This window comes from Eptesicus fuscus, chromosome 7 (genome assembly GCF_027574615.1).
Source record: "Eptesicus fuscus isolate TK198812 chromosome 7, DD_ASM_mEF_20220401, whole genome shotgun sequence".
NCBI classification, from domain to species: Eukaryota; Metazoa; Chordata; class Mammalia; order Chiroptera; family Vespertilionidae; genus Eptesicus; species Eptesicus fuscus.
In genome coordinates, this window is record NC_072479.1 from 52333297 (window position 1) to 52357459 (window position 24163).

Here is a 24163-nt window from a genome sequence, read left to right on the forward strand (position 1 = left end):
ATGAGGACAGCTATGGCTGTGCCTCTTCCCTGCTTGCTTCCTTTCCAGGAAGAGCTGGAGGGTGGGGAATTCCTGAGAATGGGCTAAGGGGCCTGGCTCTGTGGGGAAATGGTGGGAATATCAGGGACTGACTATATCTTGGTCATCAAAGTTTAACTAAAATAGCCTTTCCCAGGAAGAGATCTTCAGGTTACGGGACTAGGGCACCAGCCCAGGAGGAGAAACTGAGGCAGACCTCCCCTCCCAAGAGGGTCATTGCAACATGACCCAAGGGAGCTGCATAGGCAGCCTCAGCCCCTCCTACTGTTCCTAGGTACTAATCCCTGCACGGACCACTGGGAAGAGGATTGGCTGAGTGGCTTGGAGAGGGGGCGTCGCCACTACCTTCCCCAAGGGTTAAATAGGGGCGCCGGCAAGATGCTCGGAAGTGCTGTATTTCCCCGAACCAGACCATGACCCAGACCCTCAAGCTCGCCTCCAGGGTGTTGCATCGTGTCCGCTGTGTTTCTGAGCTGGGTGCCTCACCGGGCTCCAGAGGCTCTGGCTCAGCGCCTCGGAGCTTGGCAGACATCCCAGGCCCCTCCACGCCGGGTTTTCTTGCCGAACTTTTCTGCAAGGGAGGGCTGTCGCGCCTACACGAGCTGCAGGTAGATTGGGACTCTGTACCTGGGACTCAGTGCTGGGGAAACAGACTAGTGCAGACCGTAGGAGGGAAGGCCAGTGAGAACGGATGCACATAAATTATAGAAAGACAAGTTGGGGTTTGGGGCTTTGGCTCAAGCAGCACGGAGTCCATCCCGACACCTAGCATTCAAAAAGCGCCTTCTCGCAGAGCGGAAGTCTGGAAGTCGGTAGGTCCAGGACAAGTGGGCAGGAGGCAGAAACGCACAGGATCTTACCCGGGCATTCAGCGTGTCGGGCTCCTATGCTTTGGGCTCTCGTCCTGAAATGGAGAGTCCACGTGTGAACCTTTAGGGATTTTTCCACCTTGGCTTGGCCAAGGTGACCCAAGAACGGTCCTGAATGTCTAAGCAAAATTCTTCCGCTTTGCCCGTCACACTCAAACTTTCTAGGGATGGGAAGTGGGGGAAGAGGAGGAGGGTTTTTTAGCATTAGGTCCATGTGCCAGCTGGGAGCTCCCCCTTCCAAAGCCCAGCCGCTTGGCGTGGGCACGGGCCAGGCTGGGAGTCCCTTTGCCCATGTCTCCGGTGTCGCCGCGCCGTTCTCCCAGGTGCAGGGCGCTGCACGCTTCGGTCCCGTGTGGTTGGCCAGCTTCGGGAAGGTGCGCACGGTGTACGTGGCGGCCCCTACGCTCATCGAGCAGCTGCTGCGACAGGAGGGGCCCAGGCCCGAGCGCTGCAGCTTCTCACCGTGGGCTGAGCACCGGCGCCAGCGCCAGCGGGCTTGCGGACTGCTCACTGCGTGAGTCCCCTCTGGCCCAAAGCCCTGAAGCCCTACTGCTCCCCTCTCCTGTGGAGGCTCTGGAGACAGTCGGGTGTGGAGGAGGGACGGCCGTTTCCCCCAGACTCTGCCAAATAGGGGTTTTCACCACAGTCTGTTTCTCGAGCTCAGGTAGAGCCCGGCCCTCGTCCCACACTCCCCTCCGCTAGGTCCTTATCTTTCTGAGAGCAGAATCCTGGGTACCGGCCAAAGGGGCTAGGGTACCAGGATCCAGATGTAGTTTGAGATTCTGTGACTCAGGTTACCCAGGAATCCAGGCCCCTCCGGGGCAGGAAATGAGTAAGGAGGAAAGGGGATGAGAAGCAGACGCAATCCCGCTCCTAGCCACCCGAGCGGAACACGCTCCTCAACCGCAGGCAGCCGCGCTGAACGGCCTCCACATCTGCCCCGATGCGCCCCCTCTCCGCACCCCTACAGGGAAGGCGAAGAATGGCAGAGGCTCCGCAGCCTCCTGGCCCCGCTCCTCCTTCGGCCTCAAGCCGCTGCCCGCTACGCCAGGACCCTGGACGACGTGGTCCTTGACCTTGTGCGGCGACTGCGGCGCCAACGGGGACGTGGTACTGGGTCGCCCGCCCTGGTTCGTGACGTAGCCGGAGAGTTTTACAAGTTTGGACTAGAAGGTGAGTACAAAGACAGCTGTGGCCAGCTTAGGAGGCACCCCCCGAAGGGTGCGGGGCGGAGGTGGGGGTCGCCCCGTGTCCTGACAGCGCCCCCTCCCGGCCAGGCATAGCAGCTGTGCTGCTGGGTTCGCGCCTGGGCTGCCTGGAGACAGAAGTGCCTCCAGACACCGAGACCTTCATCCGTGCAGTGGGATCTGTGTTTGTGTCCACACTGTTGACCATGGCGATGCCCAACTGGCTGCACCGCCTCGTGCCGGGACCCTGGGGCCGCCTCTGCCAAGACTGGGACCAGATGTTTGCATTTGGTGAGGCACAGACATGAAGTGGGGATGGGAGGACATAAAGCCGTCCAGGGGTAGTGAGGCATCCCTGCGCCTTCTCCCCGCGCAGCCCAGAAGCACGTGGAGCGGCGAGAGGCCGAGGTAGCCAAGAGGAGCCAGGGAAGGCCTGAGGAGGACATGGAATCTGGGGCGCACCTGACCTACTTCCTGTTCCAGGAAGAGTTGCCTGCCCCGTCCATCCTGGGGAATGTGACGGAGCTGCTACTGGCCGGAGTGGACACGGTAGCGTTCTCCCTCCACATTGTGGGCCCCACTTTGGGAGCTTAGCCTCCCCAGTCTCAATCCGGCTGCAGAGGATTCGCTATGGCCCTCTAGAACAGCTTGGGTTAGCACTCCCTGGACTCCAGACAGCGTCATATTCTGCTCCCTATACTGGTTTCCGCTCTTACTGCCTCCAATGCTCTCACCTATCCCCTCAGGTGTCCAACACGCTCTCCTGGGCTTTATATGAACTCTCTCGGCATCCGGAAGTCCAGACGGCTCTCCACTCCGAGATCACAGCTGCCTTGAGCAAGGGGTCCAATGCCCACTCCTCAGCCACTGTTCTGTCCCAGCTGCCCCTGCTGAAGGCTGTCCTCAAGGAAGTGCTAAGGTGAGGGGGAAGGAGAGAAGGAGCTGCAGAAAATGCTGGGGAAGGGCTGGGAAAGTAGATAGTAGACGGGAGCAGGGAGAACGCGGAGGAAAATGGTACTCTACTCCTGACCGAGAATGGGTTTGGAAGTTGCTGGCATGAGAGGGAGGCTAATGGCCCCAGCCTCACCTTCTTGTCTCTCCTTGTGCTCTGCCACCCAGACTGTACCCCGTAGTACCTGGAAATTCCCGCGTTCCAGATAAAGACATTCGTGTAGGTGATTATATCATCCCCAGAAATGTGAGTAGAGCCTATGGGTCCATTTTGCTAAGCCATCCCTCGCTATCCTGGCCCTGATCCCATTCTCAACTCTCCATAAGCCCCTCAAACCCTCCCCTTGGCCTAAATGCTTCTCTCTGGGACCTAATGGGGCAGTGGAGAAATCATTTCAAAAGCAGCCACAGAAAATTTCCCCATCACCTACCAGAGCCTGCCTTCATCTGAGTCCATATGGCCTTTTCCCCATGTCCCTCCTTGCATTCCTGGGCCCGAACCGACAAGCTTGTGTTCCTCCCTCACCAGACGCTGGTCACTCTGTGTCATTACGCCACTTCAAGGGACCCTGCCCAGTTCCCAGAGCCAAATACTTTTCGCCCAGCGCGCTGGCTGGGGGAAGGCCCAGCCCCCCACCCATTTGCCTGTCTTCCCTTTGGCTTCGGCAAGCGCAGCTGCATGGGGAGACGCCTGGCAGAGCTTGAGCTGCAAATGGCTTTGGCCCAGGTGAGTGATCTAGACCTTCTCCAGACGAGAGAGACCCTAACCCTCTAAAGCTGGGAGCTCTTCTCCTGACAAGCATAAGAAAACATTGAAGACTTAATGTTTTAAATGCGTCAATCTCATTATAGTCCTGGAAAGTGAGTGAGGGTATGTGGACTATCTATTTCCCTACCATAGTTCCCTTATCCTGATTAACCAAGAAGTTCACTACCAACCTTGACCATTCTAACACAAATAATGCCCATGACCAAAACAGCCCACCATTGTAGACTCCTCCCATAATGATAGCTTTCTTCCTCACTTTTCAGATCTTGACTCACTTTGAGGTACAGCCTGAGCCAGGCGCTGCCCCAATCAGACCCATGACCCGGACTGTCCTGGTACCTGAGAGGAGCATCAACCTACAGTTTGTGGACAGATAGTCCTGTGGGAGGAGGCTGTTATCACCTTTTCTCTCATCATAGGGGTTTATTAGGCACAAGACCAAGAGATGTGTATTTCCCCTGAGACCTGTCTGTCTCATCACACTAGTCAGAATGATCATAGCAAAGGGTTTGAGGCAGTCCTGGCCAAGGTGTGAAGTATGCATTTGGCCTGACCCAGCAGGCCCGGAGAAAACCATAGCCCCTCTGCCTGCTCAGCCCTTTTCCTGATCATATCATATGCATCCTTCAAGGGCCAACTCAGACTTTTAACTAGTAATGCTGGGTGACCTGAGGAAGAATTCCACCACCGCCCTTTGGGGGCTCCACAGTGTTCACTGATGCTGCTGACTAAGCTCTTTGCAGGACATGAGCTAAGTAATTGTGCATCTGGTCTGCACCTGGCCTTCCTTGCATGTGAGCTCTTTGAGAGGAAGGATGAGGCCTTATTCAGTTTTTATACCCCTGCCAGGGCCTGTCCCTGGGTGACACACAAATTCTCAGACGAATCTGGACCACGTGGCAGAAGGGGGGAGCAGCTTACCAGGCTCTGCCTACCCCGTTCCTTCCTCACCTTGCCTCTAGAAAGGCGAGTCTGCCCTTGCCTGGTTTATGATTTTTTAAAAACTATCCTTGCCTCTATGGTCACTATTAAGTTGGCTTGACTTAGTTCCCAGAGACATCTCTGCACCTATCCCTGTATATGCCTTCCTTTTACATATTGATATTTTTAACTATTCATAGTTTTTAAATAAAATAAAAAAAAGAATGTTCCCTCCTTGACTTTTTACTTATTTCTCTCCCACTCTCACTTCCTATAAGACCTGGAGGCAAGACCCTCACCCAAATCCCTGACCTTGGTTTCTCAGGCCCTGGGATTGACCCCATAGCATGGGAGGTCCAGACACCTGGAAGAGGGGTTTGCATCACAAACCCAGACACGTTTCTGTCTGGAGTGGGAACAGCCAAGTCTGGCTCCCTGGAAGAGAGTACGAGGGTGGTGGTGAAAAGTCACCACAAGGGCTAGCTGTAAAAAAGGGTCGGGAGCTAGGGATTTGCAGAGATGACCAGAGGCCGCTGACTCTTTGGTAGAAATGTTTATGGAACCTGAACTGAAGGACATCCTAGAATGGCCACTCTCACCTCTCTGGAAAAATTGCTCCAAGGTCTTTTGCTTTGGAGAAAGACAGGAATACAGTCAGAGAAATGAAGTCAGACAGGATGGAAGCTCAGTGTGGGGGTGGCCAGAAGCCCCGGGGCACCAAGGCAGAAAGGGGCTGGGCAGAGGGAGCCTGTTTCCCTGGGTCAGCACTCTCTGGCCCCCCAGAAGTTGGGCACAGTCCTCCCCTTGTGATGTACACAGATTAACTCATCTTCCATATAAATAAATCACTCAGCACACTCCCCACAGCTCCCTCTGAGGGTAGCCCAGATTACCCTCCCCATGTCAGGACTTGTCCCCCTTCCTCCTGCTCCCTCCCCACCCCATTCCAATTAGCTAGATGTAGATGGAGATTTCACTTCACACTTCCTCCTCCTCCCCACCACCTCAGCCCCCTGCCCTAGACATGGCTCCCTGACCACAGAAACTTCATTAGCCACCAAGCCTTCTGGGGAGTATCTATCTATATAAAATCTACAGAGGGGCAGGTTGTACCCAAGGCTCTGTACAGATACCAAGGTTTATGTACCTTCTCTTAACTCCTGTACTACACTCGATCCCCATCCCCATCCCCCTATCACTGAACTCAACCCAAACTTAAGTGACCTGATTTTTAGCAGACTTGAGCTTTGAAAGAATAAAGCCCCAATTCCTCTCAGACCTTTTCCCCTGAACTTAGTGACGCAGGCTCTGACACCCACGCTCCCCATTGGGCAAGTTGGACTACTCACTTGAGGAGGGCAACAGCTTCTATGACCCCTTTTCTGGATAAGATTCTCTTTAAGTTAGAAAAGGGAAGGATAGGGGACAGTACTGATTGCTGGTCCCAACTCAATACCAGGACATCTAATGGTACTGAAAGGAAGAGGATTATACTGTCTCACTTGGCCTGGTTTTAGGACCCAGAGTCCAAATGGAGACAGTGTGTTTGTGTGCCTATGATCTTGGTTTTAAATTTCCATGTGGGCCATCACGGGGGCAGCCCGGGCTTGGCACAGGAAACCCCAACTGTGTGATACCTACCTGAACCCTATCTGCCATGATAGGCACTAGTTAGTCACTCTGATTTGCTGTCTCCCATCTGATAGCTGGTCCCCACCAGCTATCCGGTGAATAGCAAATCAGTAAAGTCTGGCTCTTCCGTCTGCCCAAGTAGGGAATGTGGAGGGTTACTTCTCTGGAGAAACAATTTTCCACTGGAAAGTGGGGGATGGGAGGCTGGGAGAGCGGGATATGGCTCAGCCTCAGTTCCCTCTCCACATTGATTCCTGGAGGTGATACACTTCCCACATGTCCAGGTGACTTTGGTATCTATACCTCCAGGCAAGGCTGGGTGCTAGCACCATGGACAGCAGCGAAGACCCCTTTTAGAGACCGGTAGGAGACAGCCAATCCCCGGCAAGGATATGTGACCTTTAGCAGATAAGCATTTTCCCCAAAACATCCCCAGGGAGCATATAGAGCAGACCTTCTCTGAGAGAAGGACTAATAATAGGAAAGGCCTCTGGATCTGACTTTAGCAAAGTGTGAAGTAATTAATTTAATTGCTGATGAGTAGTTCACTTAAAAGATACCATCATTCATATAATACACAGCTCCAAGAACTCAGGAGAAAGGGCTGAGGCTTCAGGCTGATCCACATTTTAGCCAGTCCTTCCCAAATTTTCTCTATAGACAACTGCCCTCTACACTGCTGTCTCCAAGCACAATACTTCCAGTTAATACCACTAGCTGAGACACACCAGGATCAGACCTATAAGCTGGAGACTCATATCATGGAAGGATTCTGTCCATCTCACTCCAAATAAGTCCAAATTCACTTCACACCACTTCTCCAGGTGAGCACAGTACCTGAGAAGGACTAAGAATCCAAATGATCCCCAGAGCAAGAAGGAGAGCTCCGGCCTTTCTCTGACCCCATGTTTAGGGCGTTGGAGGAGCTCTCGTTCTTACAAATAACCACCATCCTTCACATTTGCAATGTCTAGTTTCCCTCATATTTACATATCTATGACACTCTACACACATTTCCAAGGCTCTGTGCAACTCCAGATAAAAAACACATTTTGAAAGTTGTTAATCAGCTACTATTTGAAATAAATGGACCATCATCTACAGTATAAATCTTTTTATGCCATAATTGATTTTCTTTGCAATGGCATTCAACCTGTCCCTTCTTCTTCTTTTTTTAAATATATTTTTATTTATTTCAGAGAGGGAGAGGAAGAGAGAGATAGAAACATCAATGATGAGAGAGAATCATTGATCAGCTGCCTTCTGAAAGCCCCACACTGGGGATCGAGTCAGCAACCTGGGCACATGCCCTGACCGGGAATCGAACCGTGACCTCCTGGTTCATAGGTCGATGCTCAACCACTGAGCCATGCCGGATGGGCGCAACCTGCCCCTTCTTTATCCTCATTCCAACCCTATGAGGTAGACAGGAAAACCACAGTGGAGAGATTTTTTTGTAAATCACAAACTTGGACGTGGTAGGTCCACCCTTTAGATACCTCTGAGCATTGCCATCTAGCAGCCAACATGAATTATTCACCAGCAAGTGGGAGTTACACCTCCAACTCAGAACCCACTGCTGCATTGGGATTTGTAACCTCTGCAGAGAAACCTCCCCACACCTCCCGACCCTCCAGAGAAGCCCCAGATGAGAAAGGAGTCTCCATGTGCATATAAATGATTCTTTATGCCCTCCCCCCATGCAATGGGGGGCAGAGCAGGGGAAGTCCCCCCGCCCTCATGCAGGGAACGGGAGGTCAATGTATACTAGTCTTATTGCCAGCTGCCCTGTGGCCATGGGGTGGGGAATGGGGGGCGGGGGCTACAGCCCCTTTCTTCTGGCATTGGTTCCCCCTCACCAAGTCACCATGGTAGAGCTGAGGGGCTGGAGGCCCTAGGAGCTGAGGTAAGGACGGTTCTCTGGGGAAGAAAAGCTGTTCTCCCCACTTGCCCACTGGCTGCCCCAGGATGAGTGTGGGGAATTGTCAGTGGGGGTTGGAATGTCATCCAAGTGTCTCTACCCAGTGGGCAGAAGCCAGACAATGTCTCCAGCTTGAGGCTGCCCACAGAGATCCTCAGTGGTGGGAGCAGTGTGCCCCAAACATCTGGTCCAGGCGGTACCTCCAGCAGCCATGACAGCTCATCTCTGGCCGATGCACTGACTCAAGATCCCAGCTCCTGGAGTTCAGTTCAGACTGTGGTGACCCTCATGACAACCTCTCGGCCGGAATGGGAACTGGAACGCGCATCTGGTGGCCGAAGCTGTCCAAGGAGGTGCAGGATTGTGTAACCACAGCGCTGAGGCAAGAGCGTCCGCATGCGCTGGGCAGCCGGGGGGCGGCTGGTGGCCCCAGAGGGAGGGCTCGTCCGTGAGGTCCTGGGGCCCGGCTTCCCTGCCGTCCCTCCCCCTGCATCTCCTCCTATGTCCTTGGTCTTGTCATAGTTCAGTACCTTCCACTGCTGGTTCACTGCCTGCCAGCGTTTGAAGATGCGGTAGACAGAGGAGCCTTCGTGGACAATGAGTCCTAAGCAAGAGGGATAAGATATCCAGGGTCAACTGCTGCCCAGACCCAGGCCAGAGGTGCTTAAGCAAGCATTTTCCAGAGTGAGGAGACAGGGTTGCAAAAGACCTGGAGAAGCTGGGAAGGGAGGGGCACCAAGATAGCCCTGAAGGCTCTCAATGGTAGAAAATGTGGCCATAAAGCTGAAGGAATGGGGAGGGAAAGTTAAGTGTATGAGTTAGAGGAAGTTGCTCCTCAGGGTAAAGGGAAAGAGGTGCCCTCACCTATGCAGACGACATCCATGAAGCCATACATGCCGTAGCAGATCTGAAATAGCAGATCCTGTCGTTGCCACTTGGCTGAAGGGCTGAGTGAGGACCAGATGAGCCAGGAGATGCTGGCGACGAGGAAGAGAGAGCCCAGAACTATGGCCGCAATCTGGACCTTCTCAATGACTGTCAGGGAGATGGCTTGCCACTGTGTGGGAGAAAGGGTTCCAAAAAGTCACAGGTGATGGTTAGCCCTGAAAAGCAGGATGCTCCAGGAGCCTTCCTGAAACCCTTCCGGCAGGATTAACATCTGTCTCCTCTGTGCCCCGATCAAACCTAGACTGTGGCCTTGCTCAAGTTGTTTGAAACCATGTGTCTGTCTTAGTGTAGAAAGGCAGGATCAGGCAAGTGCTCTGAAGCCAGACCATCTAGGTTTGAGTTCCAAATTCTAACGCCATCACTTCCTGGCTGAGTAACCTTGGGCAAGTTTTCAAATCTCTTTGTGCATCAATCTTTAGGATGAGGATAATAATGGTATATAACTAATAGGATTATGATGATGATTAAAAGTTAATACACACCAAGAGCCTGACACAAAGAAAACACTACGTACTTGCTATCATCATTGATATTATTATCTTTTCCTTTTTTGTTGTCCCAGTGCCTAGAACAGTGCCTGGAATAAAGGTGGCACTGAATAACGTCTTTGTAAATAAATGAAGAAGGGGAGGATTTACAGGAAGACAGGAGATTGTGGGGAGGGGAAAATAAATGGATGAAATAGACTCCCCGGAGGGTTCCCGACTCTGAATGCTGCAAGGCCCTCACTCCAATCCGAGAGTCCTCTCCTTGCACCTCACCTGCAGTGGGTTCTTGGTGCTGATCGCCAGGACCTGATACTTGAAGTAGCAGAGCTCACAGCTCCAGGAGCCCCTCTCGCTAATCCAGCGGATGAGGCAGGGCTGGTGCGTGCAGCGCACGGAGCCGTCACAGCGGCAGGGGCTCAGGAGCTCCCCCTGGAGGAAGAGTGACGAGAGTCCCTGTCAGCTATCACCACCGGGACCCGCTTCTCTCCGCTCTGGGAGAGGAAAACCTCCTGTCCAGGTCAGTCACTCTCCCACCTTAGAAAAGCTCAGGCCTTTCACCCCAAACAGGGCAAGAGGCCAAGGCTGCAGGACAAAGAAAGAAGTTAGAGCTCAAGGTAAACTTCCCTGACCAAATAGATGAGGATGAAAAGGGACTGGAGCGGAGGTGGGGAAGTGGGTCTTCTCTTTTCCTAGAATTTGGAGAGGGTGGTCTTTAAGGAGTTCCAACTGGAAGGCTACCCCTTAGGATCTGAAGGGTTAGGGTTAGAGCTTCAGAGCCCTGCCTTCCTCCCCTGCTCCATCACTGTAAAGTATTTCACAGGTGTGGCGCAGACTGGGCTGGGTTACGTCCTCTGTTTACAAGCAACAAAAGGGAGAAGAAATTCTGGGGGGTGGGAGTAGAAGGTGTTCCCTTTTAATCCAGGAATAATGTCTCACCGCATAGAGACATCGCCAGCACTATCCCGAGACAACTTTGTCCATAACGTTTAAACAAAGACTACTCTTTGGAATGAGATGGAAAGTTGTAGCACGGGAAGTGAAGAAAAGTGCCCCACGGAGAGAAATACTGAAGGAGGCAAGGGCGCCGCTGGGCCCCTCCCTTCAAGGTGGAAACGAGCACTCTCCTCGGCCCACCTCCTCAGCCTGCAAAGACCCCAGGGGGAGAGGATGGGGGAGAAAGGCAGTCCCCGCTCATGGGGGAGGGATTTTGAGCCTGGCCAGGAGAAAGACCCACCCCTTCCTGGGGACCCCTGATGCCCCTCCACCTCAAACAGACGCTCTGGGCGTCTCCAGCCAGCCCCCCAACCTCACCCTATTCCCACCCCGGTTCCGGGTCCCGCCCAGCCTCCCAGGCCCCGCCCCCCGTTCGCGGTCTCCCCGGGCGCCCCAGGTGGGCGCCCCCACCCCGCCCGGCCCCGCCCAGCGAGTGCCCGGGCCTGACCTGCTCGGGGCCCTGGAAGCAGATCCGGCACTGGGGGGTCCGCAGTCCGCTGTCCAGGCTGCTGCTGAGCGACAGGGCGTCCAGCGCGCCCGGGGGCGGCGGCGGCGCCGGCGGCGGCGGGGGTCCGGCCCGCGGCTCCTTGTCGCCGGCCAGGCCCCGCGCGCGCGGCCCCGACCCGTAGTACTCCTCCTCGTCGCCGTCCCCGCCGTCCCGGGCCGCGCAGCCGGCGAAGGGCGCCCAGCCGCAGCCGCCCCCCCCGCCCCCCCGGGGCTGCGGCTCGGCGCGGGGCCGCCCCCCGCCCGTCAGCACCAGCAGCTTCAGCTCGTTCAGGAACATGCGGAGCCGCGACTTGAGCATCGTCCGGGCGCCGGGGGGCGGGGGGCGGCGCGCAGGGGGCTCCGGGCGGCGGGGGAAGGGAGAGGGCAAGGCCGGAGAGGGGGCGCGCGCCGGGGAGCCCAGCCCCGCCGGGGTCCTCGGGGCCTGGGAGCGCCGTTCACGGCCGCCACCGCCGGGGCTTCGGGGCTGGCGGCGCCGGGAGGGCGGGCGGCCCGGGGGCGGCGGGGCGGGCGGCCATGGCCCGGGCGGTGGGCGGGGAGGGGGCTCAGGGTGCCGCGCCCCGCGGGTCTGGGTCCGGAGCGGGCCGGGCCCCCGGGATTACGCGCCCGGATCCTCCTGCGGCGGAGCCGCCCCCCATCGCCGTGTTCCCGGCCCCAGTCCCGCTTCGGCTCCCGGCTCCGTCTCGGCTCGGCCCGTGCGCTCGGCGGTGGCAAATGGCGGCTCCTTCCGGCGGCGGCGGCGGCGGAGACCCCCCCACCCCCGGAGCGGCGGGCGGGAGGGGCGGGCGGGGCGGGAGCCGGGGAGCCGGTGAGGGATGGAGGGAGGGGCGGGGAGGGGGAGAGGAGAAGTGGCCGCGGCTGCGCATCCCCGCCCTGCCCGGCGAGAGCAGGTGTCCCTAGAGGCGGGGGGGGGGGGGGTGGGGGTGCAGCCCAGGGGAGGATGGAAGGAGGGGAGTGTCCGGGAAAGGAGAGTGTGCACACTGGTAGGAGAATAGGTGTGTGAACGGGTGAGGGTGGAAGGGGAGTGGGTGCTCAAAGACGCAGGTGCACCAGAGAGGGAGAGGCTTGTGCAAAATGGGAGTGTGCAGAGAAGAGGCTATGCAAGGGGTCTACGGTCTGAGGGAGGTAAGTGAGCAAGAGAGAGACTCAAGCAATAAACACTTTTACACAATGGACTGAAAAGTGTGCATGAGATGGGACTGTGAAAGAGGTGAGGGTGTAATGGATGGAATCCAGTTGCATGAGAAACGAAATGTGTGATTGTAATGTGTGAGGTAGGTGAGTGAACAAGGGAGATAGGAGTGCTAAAGGGATAAGAGTGTCTTTTCTGGCTTTCTCCTTCCCTTACCACCACACACACACACACACACACACACACACACACACACACACACACACAGCTCTTTGCTTATATGGGGGCCTTGACCCTGAGAACCAGTTCTACCCCCTTACTAGGTCTGCTTTACACTTACAACCTCCCTCTCCTCCCTTTTACAACGCTGAGGGAAAAGGGATTCCAGAGGAGCCCATTGGGTCAAACACATTGCGAAAAAATTAATTAGTAAGAGAGTAATTAACGGAAGGGAGGGTATGGAACCAGGGACAGACTGCCAAACTGAGGCTCCTCGGTAGAAAGTGACTGAGGAGAGTAATGCTCTTATGAAACATTCAAATGCATTGGATGGATGGATGGATGGATGGATGAATGAATCAGAAAAGGGCTGGAACCCAAGCCAACATAGAGGATGACTTCTTTTTAAATTTAATTTACGGGGGTGATATTGGTTCACAAAACCATTCAGGTTTTAAGTGTACAACTCAACAAAACATCATCTGCACACCGCATCATGTGCCCATTGCCCAAAGCAAAGTCTCTTTCAGTCTCCATTTATGCCTACTTTGCCCACCTCCACCTATTCCCACCCGCCTTTCCCTCTGGCTATCACCACACTGTTGGCTGTGTGTGTGTGTGTGTGTGTGTGTGTGTGTGTGTGTGTGACTTCTAAAGACAGTGAGCTGTGGTGGGCTTATGTGGAAGGCGAGGCTGAGATGGACTCTGCTAGGGTAGAAAGTTTGACACACTCACATTCAGTTAGCATTTCTGAAGGCTTACAAACCAACCAATTCTAACAAGATAGCCAATGAAACCTTCACCTCACAAGCCCCATAGCCAGTTCAGACCTTGAGGTTTTTCTTAAAAAAAAAAAATTATTGATGAGAGAGAGACATCAATTTGTTGTTCCACTTATTTATGCATTCATTGGTTGATTCTTATATGTTCCCTTACCGGGGATCCAAACCACAACCTTGTTGTATCAGGAAAGGCTCTAACCCAGTGGTCGGCAAACTCATTAGTCAACAGAGCCAAATATCAACAGTACAACGATTAAAATTTCTTTTGAGAGCCAAGTTTTTTAAACTTAAACTTCTTCTAACGCCACTTCTTCAAAATAGACTCGCCCAGGCCATGGTATTTTGTGGAAGAGCCACACTCAAGGGGCCAAAGAGCCGCATGTGGCTCGCGAGCCGCAGTTTGCCGACCACGGCTCTAACCAATTGAGCTATCCTGCCAGGGCTTGAGGTTTTTCTTACTAGTCCCAGCGGCCCTTACCAGCAAGGGCTCAGAGTTACTATCAGAAAGCAGAGGGAGAATCTCTACTGACACACCCTCCGTTTTGCCCTGGAGCATGCTTTATATTCTTCTCAAGCCTGAACTCTTACATCCTCAGCCACATGGTTAAAGGGAATAGAAGTTAGGGTAGAAGGAATGAGAAATAGAGTAATAAAATGGTTTCAGATTTTATTTTATTTTTAAAGACTAGTTTATTAATTTTAGAGAGGAAGGGAGAAGAGAGAAACATCAGCATGAGAGTTTAACATAGATTGGCTACCTCCTGCACGCCCCCTACTGGGGATCAAGCCCGCACCAACCTGGGCATGTGCCCTACCTGACCTGGAATCAACCAGCAACCTTTCTGTGCAGGGAGGGTGCCCAATCGACTGAGCTACACTGGCCAGGGCTGGTTTCAGATTTTAGACAAGTTGTCACAAATGAGACACTGATTCCTTCCTTCCCTTACTCCCATCCCCGCAAAGGGTTGGGAGATAAAGAAGTTGGAGCCAGTAAAACCTGGAAAGCCAGAGAGAAACCTGCCCCTTGTCTACTTCTCTGTATCTGTGAGCAGAGGCCATTTGGGAAAGGTTTGTGTTCGGGGCAGGGGCAAGGGCTAAGAAAATTTGCACTGGAGGCCGAAACCGGTTTGGCTCCGTGGATAGAGCGTCAGCCTGCGGACTGAAGGGTCCCAGGTTTGATTCTGGTCAAGGGCATGTACATTGGTTGCGGGCACATCCCCAGTGGGGGGTGTGCAGGAGGCAGCTGATCGATGTTTCTCTCTCATCGATGTTTCTCTCTGTCCTTCTCCCTTCCTCTCTGTAAAAAATCAATAAAATATATTTAAAAAAAAAGAAAATTTGCACTGGAGGAAAAGAGCACAATAATGCCATATAATGAGTCACAAGGTTTGCAGAAGAGTACAAGTCATTCTCATGTAATGTGATGGTCTGGGGTAGTGGCTGTGGTAACTTACTGCACATGCTCACTCACATTTTTCTATGTATGACATATATCATACACATACACACATATATCATATATGTTAGTGCTGAAAATAACTTATCTCCCAATCATTGAAAACTCTGCCAGAAGGCATGTGGTGGTCCTAGGAAGGGGTGGAAATTGGGAAGAGGGAAGGGTATTGCCCGTCTTCCTATTGGATTAATCTGCCTTTCATTAATCCTTTAATCCTAGTTTTGCCCTCACATTGGCACTGTCTACTCCAGGGGTGCTCAAGCTTTTTAAACAGGAGGCCAGTTCACTGTCCCTCAGACAGTTGGAGGGCCGGATTATAGTTTAAAAAAAACTATGAACAAATTTGTATGCACACTGCACATATCTTATTTTGAAGCAAAAAAACAAAACGGCAGAAACAACCGCATGTGGCCCGCGGGCCGTAGTTTGAGGACGCCTGGTCTACTCCCTATTTTGTGTGCACCCTGTTGGCTACATCTTTACAGATAGTCTTTTAAAATATATATATATATATATATATATATATATATATATATATTTTTATTTTTTGATTTCAGAGAGGAAGGAAGAGAGAGATAGAAACATCAATGATGCTCCCGCACACCCCCCACTGGGGATCGAGCACAGTCCCTTGGCGGGAATCAAACCTGGGACTCTTCAGTGTGCAGGCCAACGCTCTATCCACTGAGCCAAACCTGCTAGGGCTTTACAGATAGTCTTATCACTACTTAAAAGGGCTTGTGACTGAGACACCAAAAAACAAACAGACCCAAAAACAACCCCACATCCACACGGGAAGCAAGCACTCAGTAAAAACTTGTTGAATGAATGAGTGAATGAAACAAAGACACAAGTGAGAACTCGTTTTCCCATGGCAGTGGAGCAGAAAGGCCACCGCTCCACCTCCTGTCCCCCGACACCCGCGCCCCTCCCCCACATAGAGAAACGAGGAGTGAGGCTGGAGAAGGCCTGCAGCCCGCAGTTGGGATCTGGGTGGCCCAGGTTGCCATGGCACCGCCTCGGACTCCACCCTCTCCCATCTCCCCCCCAACCTCCACCCCACCCCGCTTGGGTAGTGGCAACTAGTCACGTGCTTTGCCGCGTAACCACACCTCTGCTCCTCAGAGCAATAGCATGCGGTCACGTGGGATAGCAACAGGTCACGTGGTCGCCATCGTCCCTCCTCCCCATTCTCGCCGCCCCCCAACCAGGCAAAGCCGCTCCGGGCCCCTCTGCGCAGGAGTGGCTGGTCACGTGCCCCGAACGTCCGGCGTTCGCCCCTCCCCCCGGGTTTCCGCGCGCCTCTTTGGCAGCTGGTCACATGGTGCGGGTGGGGGTGAGGGGTCCGCTCTAGCTTGCGGCCTGTGTCTATGGTCGGGCCCGTGCGGTCCAGCTGCTCCGGACTGAGCTCGAGTGTATGGCTCCGCAGAAACCGGCTCCTGGGCCCCGATAACGGTCCGCCCCCGCAGTCCCCGGCGCGGGGAGAAGTAAGAGCAGCCCCTACCCAGGAATGGAGACCATTAACCACCCTGGCTTCCTACGCGGGCCAGTCACAGAAGGGTCGCTGGAGGGAGGGACGTGGGGCAGGGCGTAATCTGGTCCTTTGTGGTCGTGGGAGGTGTAGTGTTAGGGCTGGGGTGTAGGATCTTCGATGCAGGGGGTGTGTCGTGTGGGCTCTTCCTTTGTGGCCGGCGCGACGGTCCCAAAGGAAGAGAGATTTTTAAAAAAAATTCTAGGGCCTCTCGTGGCTGAAGGGGTTGGGGCTAGAGTCATTGTATTACCTGAGGGGCGGGCCTGGCCTCTTGGAGGACTGGGGAAGGGGAGGGGTGCTGGTGGTGTGTCTTTGTGATGTTTTTTTTTTTTTCTTTTTCTGGAGTTACTTTGTTGCTGTAGGCTCAGACCATCCGAACTCTGGAAGGGAATTTCGGTGGTAGGAGTCTCTGTGATTGTAGGGTCTTCTCTGATCTGAGAATGGCTACCCCTCGGTATGAGCCAGTGGCTGAGATTGGTGTTGGTGCCTATGGGACGGTGTACAAGGCCCGTGATCCACACAGTGGCCACTTTGTGGCCCTCAAGAGCGTGAGAGTCCCCAATGGAGGAGGTGCCGGAGGGGGCCTTCCCATCAGCACAGTTCGTGAGGTGGCCTTACTGAGGCGGCTGGAGGCTTTTGAGCATCCCAATGTTGTCCGGTGAGAAGGTGAAGGGTTGGGAGTGGGTAGTAAAGGGGGAAAGACACCTATATGTGGGGCGTGGTGGTCTGGAGAGGAGTGAGGATCCTGAGGAAATAGAATAGGGAAGGTCATGTTGGGGCCAAAAGGGATTGATCCATGAGTAACCCACCATTTGTTCCGGCCAGGCTGATGGATGTCTGTGCCACCGCCCGAACTGACCGGGAGACCAAAGTGACCCTGGTGTTTGAGCATGTGGACCAAGACCTACGGACATATCTGGACAAGGCACCCCCACCAGGCTTGCCAGTGGAGACCATCAAGGTGCGTGGGGTGGGCAGACGATGAGAGAGGTACATTGGGACCCGTGCAGTAGAAGCCGCTGTGATTTCAGGTATGGCGCCTAGTTTCCAGTTGCTCTGTACCTCCCCCTTCCAAACCAGGATCTGATGCGCCAGTTTCTAAGAGGCCTGGATTTTCTTCATGCCAATTGCATTGTTCACCGAGACCTGAAGCCAGAGAATATCCTGGTGACAAGTGGTGGGACAGTCAAGCTGGCCGACTTTGGCCTGGCCAGAATCTACAGCTACCAGATGGCACTTACACCTGTGGTCAGTAGAAAGATGTTAGCCAAAATGGGTTCTGGTTGGGGGTAGGAAAGTGCCCAATAGCAGTCGAGAAGTCATGTGTTTTGTGACATCAGTTAAGCAGTTGTGCTTTATGGTAACCCATAGGGCCCTATCCACTCTTCTAATTCCCATTAGGTTGTTACACTCTGGTACCGTGCCCCGGAAGTTCTTCTGCAGTCTACATACGCAACACCTGTGGACTTGTGGAGTGTTGGCTGTATCTTTGCAGAGATGTTTCGTCGAAAGTATGGGACCTAAGGATCCTGAACTATTTTGAACTTCCCAAATCTCTTAAAAATCATCTCCATATCTTGCCCATTCTTTCACTTGAGTACTACTGACCACCTTGTCTGTAACTAGAAGCTCTGAAATGGAATTAGGAACTTATTATCCCTTTAGTTTCCATACCCTCTCTTTGAACCACTTAAGCATTAACCATTCTGCTACCACATCTTTGAAAATGATGTTGTGTCCCTTCTCACCTTAGGCCTCTTTTCTGCGGAAACTCTGAAGCTGACCAATTGGGCAAAATCTTTGAGTAAGTGACTGGCAAGGGGAAAAACATGCTCATTCTGAGTCTTTTTCTACTGCTGAGCCCTGGTAGCATTTGGCTCTGCCCCTGGGGTGGAGCCTTGGAGGACCTCCCTGACCAGAGTTTTCCTATCCCCCACAGCCTGATTGGGCTGCCTCCAGAGGAAGATTGGCCCCGAGATGTGTCTCTACCCCGAGGAGCCTTCCCCCCCAGAGGGCCCTGCCCAGTGCAGTCGGTGATCCCGGAGATGGAGAAGTCTGGAGCACAGCTGCTGCTGGTACTGGGTTTGGGCAAGGGAATGGGGTGAGATTGGGGTGAAAAATGTAGTAATAGGAAAGGGACCCAAACCATCGTGGTTCCTGAGACTCGGTTGTTGGATGGGCTAGTCTTTTGCTACTGTGATTGGCCATCCACAAAGAGGAATGTAGAAAATAGCCCATCCTAGTATTGTTGAGGGTGAGCAAAAGTCGTTTTGGGGTTTTTTTCCCCCCTCACGACTGACTTTCGGACCTTTGTCTCCCCTCTCAGGAAATGCTGACTTTTAACCCACACAAGCGAATCTCTGCCTTCCGAGCCCTGCAGCACTCTTATCTACAAAAGGAGGAAGGTAACCCAGAGTGAGCAATGGAGTAGCTGCAACAGAACCAAGAGAAGCTGTCATTTACCTTCCTTTGAACACTAGAGTGCAGAGCCTCCCACTGAGAAGGCGCTCTGTGTCTTTTTATCTGAGGCTGTGGAGACACTTCCTCCAACTTTTTACAGAGAATATCTTGCTGGCTGCCTTAATGACATTCCCCTCCCTCTCCTCCTTTGGGGATTATCCTTCTCCTGCCCTCCTGTTTCCTTATACCAAGGAGCATGTCCCTTGTTCTCCCCTTCCTTACCTTGATATTGGGATCCTTTTTTATACGGGGGGAAAAAAACAAAACAAAGAAATATGGTCTTTTTTTTTTAATGTTTCTTCCTTTGATTGGCTTTGCCATTTGGGGATTTGGAAAAACCATTTGGCAGATAGATTCTCCTTAGGTTACAGGGTCTACATAGTCAGTGGAGCCCCTCAACTGGTAAGAGAAGACAAGGCAGGCATTCAATTTGCTGCTTTGAATTGGAGTTTAAATGGCTTTTATTTTTATATTCATTGACCTTCCCCCAAAACGGTCCTGTTATTACAAGAAAGATTTCTTGGTGGTTTTCTCTCTGGCTCTGTCCTTGGTTTCCCCTTGGAGCCAGGCCAGGATGTATTGTGGTGGTCCGGCATGTGGAAGGGAGAAGAGGGGAGACAGCCAGGAATGACTCCGACCCCCATACCATCTCATACACTCCCGGGAGCTTCCCGTATCCACTCAGGGAAAGAAGAGGCTTCTCTGTATTCCTCATATTCAGTCACCTTTAGGGGACGGCAAAGGGCCTTTCCTCTTTCTCAAACAAAAAAGGTCACTGACCCTGGGTTTTCCCTAAGGGAGGAAGAAAAAGCTTAGGGAGAACAGGAGAGAAGTCAAAAGGATCCAAAGTCTCATAGAAAGGCACTGGGGTTGGCTCGAGGATCCTTCTGATTCCGAAATCTCATTGCGAGCCAGACACCAAGGATCTGTAGAAGCAAAGGGAAAAAGATAAGCACCAATTCTGAATCTCTGGGGCTGACTTACAGATGTAGAGAAAGGGTGCATATGAGAGGACTGGAGAACGTTACCTCTGTAAAGCTAAAGAAGAGTCCAACACCCCCCAGGATTTTTAGGGCTTCATCTGAATGTTTAAGAAACTTTTCTCCACACATCTGGCATGTGGGTCTCCGGCTCTTGCAGACCTAGGATAAAAAGTGTGTGTGGAGGATGCAGAGTTGCTAAGAGATGCCCTGTCCCAACACCTATGATAAATGACCCTAGAAATTTTACCAGTTTTGATCAGTATCTTACTGATTGAAATCCCATTTAGCTAGCTTTTGGATCCATACCCACTCCCAACACAGCAGCACACAGTCCCAATATAAGAGCTGCTAGAGAGGCAATCCTATTCAAACTAAAACCTGCCAATTTAGGCACTGTCCTTCCCCAATTTTCCTACCCACCCTTCCCCGCCAACTCACTGCAGTGCAAAAAGCATAATCTTGTTGATACATGGTTGTGAGGTTGAATAAGCCACAACAATCAAAACTTCTTTCCAGTTCATCCCGGGTCTTGTTGCTCATGACCCACCAAGAAGCATTGATGACATCTGTCTGGAGGATATATAGGCAGAGGGAAATTATTTGATGCTGCTAACCTTAAGATTCTCCCTACATTTTGATCTCAGTCCAAGTACCTCAATTTCCCTACTCCAGCAAAGGGAGTCAACATTGGGCGGGGCAGGGGGGGCGCGCGGTGAGGAGGAGTGTATCACAGTTATACAGACCCAATGATAAATATCCACCTAAGGTTCTCTTACATTGTCATGGAAAATTAGCCAGACATCCTAGGGAAGCAAATGGCTCGAGTCTGGAAGTGGTAGATCTAAGAATGATCTTTGGGGCAAGACTGTTAGGGAGTTAGAGGTTAGAGAAAAATGCAAGTACTTGAAAGGTTATCCCCTTACCTGTTTGCTTCGGTTAATGGCCAGGCATGACCAAGAGATTCCAAACTGGAAGACGAAGACCAAACCAAGGATGATCATGTACTGAGAGGAAGAGTTATGGGGAAAAAGTCCTAGATTCCTTTATGTTCCACCTCTAACAATCATCTGATTTTATTTATTCATAGAACTTACACAACTATGTCAGTTGAAAGCAATAAAACCATCAGCCCTAGTTTCATAGAGCAGAGACATGTCCCCCCAGATCCCTGAGGTCTAATTTCTTCCTAGCCCATTCAGCCCTCCCAAGAGTTCTCTAGTGCCCCATCACTTTGGGTAAGGATACAAAGAACAGCAGAACTTGGTGGTGGTTAATAGCACCGACCAGTCCAGCCACTGCGATGAGCAGGAGGAAGACTCCCACAGCAATGACTCCTCCGATGATATGGATGCTGGACACCAGACCCAGGCCCTTACCCCAAGCAGCCACTCCGATGAGCAATAAGCCTACCAGCTACGGGAAACAGAAAGCAGGATACATATCAGAACTCTAGCGTGCAGCACAGCCCAAGGCCTTACAGGGCACCCGGGACTAGAAGGAGAGGAGGTGCTATGGGAATCTGTAACATCCCTGGGCACTCCTACCCTAGGAGGTCAGAATGGCTGGGATGGAGTGGGGGTGGGGGGTTGCAGGATAGTAATCTATGAATATAAAAACCGAACCTTTAGCTTCATCCATCACTTCTATTTTGGGAGAAACTAAAGTTCACAAAAAGGAGGGAGAGGTCTTTGTTCCCACAACCCCTAGTTCATTCCGCCACCCCCAAACAAACCCTCCGATCACCGGAAGTCTCCCCTCTACCCACGGAAGTCCCCAGGAATTCCCTCTTCGCCGGAAGTTCCTGGGAATCTTCCTGGAACACTCAGTACACCCCTCTACCCACCGGAAGTCCCCTGAATAATCTCCCCACTCGCCTCTCCACCTTGAAGCTTTCCCCACCTCCAAAACCTCACCATGTAGACCACGTTGAGCGCGCACAGCGCATTCTTGGAGCAGGCAAAGCCACCGCAAACCATCTCCCCAGCTTTGGGGACCCCAGTGGTCCCAAGGACTTAGGGAGAGGGTCTTAGGGACAGTCTTCCTGGACCCCGACAGCTTCTGTCTCTTTAAATCTAGTCCACCTAAACCCAATTCTCTGCGCCTGCACCGTCCCACCCCTGCCTCTGGATTGGAGAAACTCAGGGCTAAAACAGAACGTCGACGGCCTGAATGCCAATCAATCTGCATTGCGTTACTGACCCGCCTCCCGGCCCCTCCTTTAGGTTCTTTATAGGATGAAACTTAAGAGTGGAGGCAGGGCTTGCAAAGATTCGCCTAGAGATCAGTGCCTAAACTTGGAAACCCCGGATTGAAAGTGAAGCTTTCCCTTGTCGCAGCTGGAAGAGGCTAATCCCGGAGAGGAGGTTTTGGAGAAACTCCGGCGAAGAGAGAGAAGACAGGACTGCCCGGGCAAGGCGAAAGGGCTCCTCCCTTGTCCTGCAGTGACCTCACGATGATGCCATTGTTTGTTGTTATTGCATCACACTCGGGAACACCCAGAGGAGCAAAATATTGAGTTATTTAGCCCAACCACAGTGGTCCGGGTTTGGGCACAGCAACACCCAGCAAATCCTTACACATTTGCAAGCATGTCCACTAGTACACATGTCCCGTTCCATATCCCCCCCTAACTGGTGTGAATATACTCGATATTAAAAATGTAAAACAGCAGCCTTGGTCAGTGCACTACTGTATGTGACAAAGCCACAGACATGGGTGTGCCTGATGCCTTCAGAACACATGCCTGGCCGAAACCGGTTTGGCTCAGTGGATAGAGCGTCGGCCTGCGGACTCAAGGGTCCCAGGTACAATTCCGGTCAAGGGCATGTACCTTGGTTGCGGGCACATCCCCAGTAGGGGGTGTGCAAGAGGCAGCTGATTGATGTTTCTAACTTCTCTATCCCTCTCTCTTCCTCTCTGTAAAAAATCAATAAAATATATTTTAATAAATAAATAAATAAAAAGAACACATGCCTGGTCCAGAGCTTGCAAAAAATGACGAAGGGAGGGGTCTGGAATATGAATAAATCAGAGTAAGGAAGAGTCACACATTTTCACTCTGGGGTGGGCACAGTGGATGGTTGGCCAACATATGTTTATTATTGAACAAATGCTTGGACACGCTGCCATTTTTATGGGAATGGGAAAAGAGAAAGAAGCAGTCTTAGTAAGAATACAAATGAAAAACCTCCCTTCAACCCCACAGAATGGTTTAAGTATGTGTGTACTTGGATTCAATGACTGCAGAAGCAGTATATAGTCTTATTGCTAGTCAGACTGCATGGTTCCAGTTTTCCAATCACTAACTGTGTAATCTTTGGCCAATTAGTTAAGCTTTCTGTGCCTGTTTCCTCATCTGTAAAATGTAGATAAATAACAATACACCTACCTCTTGAGTTGTTGTGAGGACTGAATGAGTTAATATATGTAAAATGCTTGGAACAATACCTGACACATAGTAAATACTAAGTGTTAGTTACTGTTCAGACAATTTTACAGGTTCCAGTGGGTAATAACCTCAGTTTCCTTATCTCCAGCTGCAGACATATTCATATAGTTACAATCCCCTATCTTTTATAAATTGATATGCAGAAGAACAGACATTTGGCAGGGCCAGAAAGGTTGGAGTCTTGAAACAAAGTAATTAGATCAAACCATCCACCATTTCTCCCATCATCCTCCCTGCATCTTTGTTCTGTTCTTGAATTCATCTACCCTCTTCCTTTTCTGGTCCTAAACCAAGAGCAAGACAATGGCATTAGGGTTAAGGGGGATTGGTTGGCAAGCAGACAGCCAGTTGGGTGGTGTGGTAAAAGGGTATCAGAATGAAAAGACCTAGAGCCACCTCTTTGTTTCACTTTCTTCTGGCCTCTCTGAGCTTCCGTTTTCTTTGCTGACTACTAATCCTACCCCTTGGGCCTGTCATGAACATGATATATATGAAGGTATGTTGTTAACTATTGTGTTATAGACAAGTTAATTATTAGGGAAGTAATTGAACATGGAGCATGGTGGTTTTGCCTGGTTATAGGTTACGGTCCTTCTCCATAATCTATTTTCCCCATAACTGCTTGACCCTTTTAACCAGGAGGTGGTTGCAGTGGGTAGCTGACTGAGGAAGGGTTACATTGCAAGAGGTAAGGATGCAAGCTCTTTAGATGTGTAGAGTGGGTGGGGATTACAACTATAAACTGGAATGCAGGGCTCTAAGAGTGACAGGCTAAGGGTGTATGGATTCCTGCAAGCTTGAGACTGACACAAATCTGTAGGTCACCAAGAGTTTAGGATTGCACCTGGGACCTGGCTTGCCACATTCTCCCAGCACCAACACCCATCTTAATCAGCCACCTCCCACAGGAGGCCCTAGGGTGCTTGGATG

General features: G+C 52.1%; 4 protein-coding genes across 8 annotated transcripts; 2 read left to right on the top strand and 2 right to left on the bottom strand.

The window, feature by feature from the left end:
• Window positions 1–452: 452 nt before the first annotated feature.
• Window positions 453–4948, top strand: LOC103292480 (25-hydroxyvitamin D-1 alpha hydroxylase, mitochondrial). The gene is made up of 9 exons (XM_054718406.1): window positions 453–647; window positions 1232–1422; window positions 1879–2081; window positions 2186–2386; window positions 2472–2644; window positions 2842–3014; window positions 3215–3293; window positions 3576–3773; window positions 4079–4948. Exons 1-9 carry the CDS (start codon window positions 453–455, stop codon window positions 4190–4192), a joined length of 1527 nt encoding a protein of 508 aa, XP_054574381.1. The 3' UTR covers window positions 4193–4948.
• Window positions 4949–8012: 3064 nt separating this feature from the next.
• Window positions 8013–12006, bottom strand: MARCHF9 (membrane associated ring-CH-type finger 9). 2 transcript variants are annotated; one of them, XM_054718407.1, is made up of 5 exons: window positions 11167–12006; window positions 9999–10154; window positions 9154–9346; window positions 8820–8893; window positions 8013–8630 (listed from the first exon to the last, which is right to left on the bottom strand). In XM_054718407.1, exons 1-5 carry the CDS (start codon window positions 11521–11523, stop codon window positions 8559–8561), a joined length of 852 nt encoding a protein of 283 aa, XP_054574382.1. In that variant the 5' UTR covers window positions 11524–12006; the 3' UTR covers window positions 8013–8558. The 2 variants fall into 2 exon arrangements, with proteins under 2 accessions (XP_054574382.1, XP_008147019.2); XM_008148797.3 differs by having other exon boundaries at window positions 8013–8893.
• A 4042-nt stretch (window positions 12007–16048) lies between these two features.
• On the top strand, window positions 16049–19091 carry CDK4 (cyclin dependent kinase 4). 3 transcript variants are annotated; one of them, XM_054718925.1, is made up of 8 exons: window positions 16049–16298; window positions 16705–17000; window positions 17168–17303; window positions 17423–17590; window positions 17744–17853; window positions 18096–18146; window positions 18282–18417; window positions 18669–19091. In XM_054718925.1, exons 1-8 carry the CDS (start codon window positions 16182–16184, stop codon window positions 18759–18761), a joined length of 1107 nt encoding a protein of 368 aa, XP_054574900.1. In that variant the 5' UTR covers window positions 16049–16181; the 3' UTR covers window positions 18762–19091. The 3 variants fall into 3 exon arrangements, with proteins under 3 accessions (XP_054574900.1, XP_054574901.1, XP_008146946.1); XM_054718926.1 differs by having other exon boundaries at window positions 16234–16298; window positions 16688–17000; XM_008148724.3 differs by having other exon boundaries at window positions 16242–16298; window positions 16764–17000.
• TSPAN31 (tetraspanin 31) lies at window positions 19090–21920 on the bottom strand. 2 transcript variants are annotated; one of them, XM_008148723.3, is made up of 6 exons: window positions 21699–21920; window positions 21031–21198; window positions 20709–20789; window positions 20224–20355; window positions 19831–19944; window positions 19090–19728 (listed from the first exon to the last, which is right to left on the bottom strand). In XM_008148723.3, exons 1-6 carry the CDS (start codon window positions 21759–21761, stop codon window positions 19654–19656), a joined length of 633 nt encoding a protein of 210 aa, XP_008146945.1. In that variant the 5' UTR covers window positions 21762–21920; the 3' UTR covers window positions 19090–19653. The 2 variants fall into 2 exon arrangements, with proteins under 2 accessions (XP_008146945.1, XP_054574902.1); XM_054718927.1 differs by lacking the exon at window positions 21699–21920 and adding an exon at window positions 21408–21467.
• Between the last annotated feature and the right edge of the window lie 2243 nt (window positions 21921–24163).

What these genes read in the sequence shown, in the direction of transcription:
- TSPAN31 (XM_008148723.3), bottom strand. Translation starts at nt 21,761, where the DNA reads ATGGTTTGCGGTGGCTTTGCCTGCTCCAAGAATGCGCTGTGCGCGCTC. An exon ending in ACCAAGTTCTGCTGTTCTTT is followed by an intron (nt 20,790 to 21,030) that starts GTATCCTTACCC and finishes TCTTCCTCTCAG; the next exon opens with TACATGATCATCCTTGGTTT. An exon ending in CCATTAACCGAAGCAAACAG is followed by an intron (nt 20,356 to 20,708) that starts GTAAGGGGATAA and finishes TATATCCTCCAG; the next exon opens with ACAGATGTCATCAATGCTTC.
- CDK4 (XM_054718925.1), top strand. Translation starts at nt 16,182, where the DNA reads ATGGTCGGGCCCGTGCGGTCCAGCTGCTCCGGACTGAGCTCGAGTGTA. An exon ending in AGATGGCACTTACACCTGTG is followed by an intron (nt 17,591 to 17,743) that starts GTCAGTAGAAAG and finishes AATTCCCATTAG; the next exon opens with GTTGTTACACTCTGGTACCG. An exon ending in CAATTGGGCAAAATCTTTGA is followed by an intron (nt 18,147 to 18,281) that starts GTAAGTGACTGG and finishes TATCCCCCACAG; the next exon opens with CCTGATTGGGCTGCCTCCAG.
- LOC103292480 (XM_054718406.1), top strand. Translation starts at nt 453, where the DNA reads ATGACCCAGACCCTCAAGCTCGCCTCCAGGGTGTTGCATCGTGTCCGC. An exon ending in CGCGCCTACACGAGCTGCAG is followed by an intron (nt 648 to 1,231) that starts GTAGATTGGGAC and finishes CCGTTCTCCCAG; the next exon opens with GTGCAGGGCGCTGCACGCTT. An exon ending in TACTGGCCGGAGTGGACACG is followed by an intron (nt 2,645 to 2,841) that starts GTAGCGTTCTCC and finishes CTATCCCCTCAG; the next exon opens with GTGTCCAACACGCTCTCCTG.
- MARCHF9 (XM_008148797.3), bottom strand. Translation starts at nt 11,523, where the DNA reads ATGCTCAAGTCGCGGCTCCGCATGTTCCTGAACGAGCTGAAGCTGCTG. An exon ending in GCACCAAGAACCCACTGCAG is followed by an intron (nt 9,347 to 9,998) that starts GTGAGGTGCAAG and finishes TCTCCCACACAG; the next exon opens with TGGCAAGCCATCTCCCTGAC. An exon ending in CATGGATGTCGTCTGCATAG is followed by an intron (nt 8,894 to 9,153) that starts GTGAGGGCACCT and finishes CCTCTTGCTTAG; the next exon opens with GACTCATTGTCCACGAAGGC.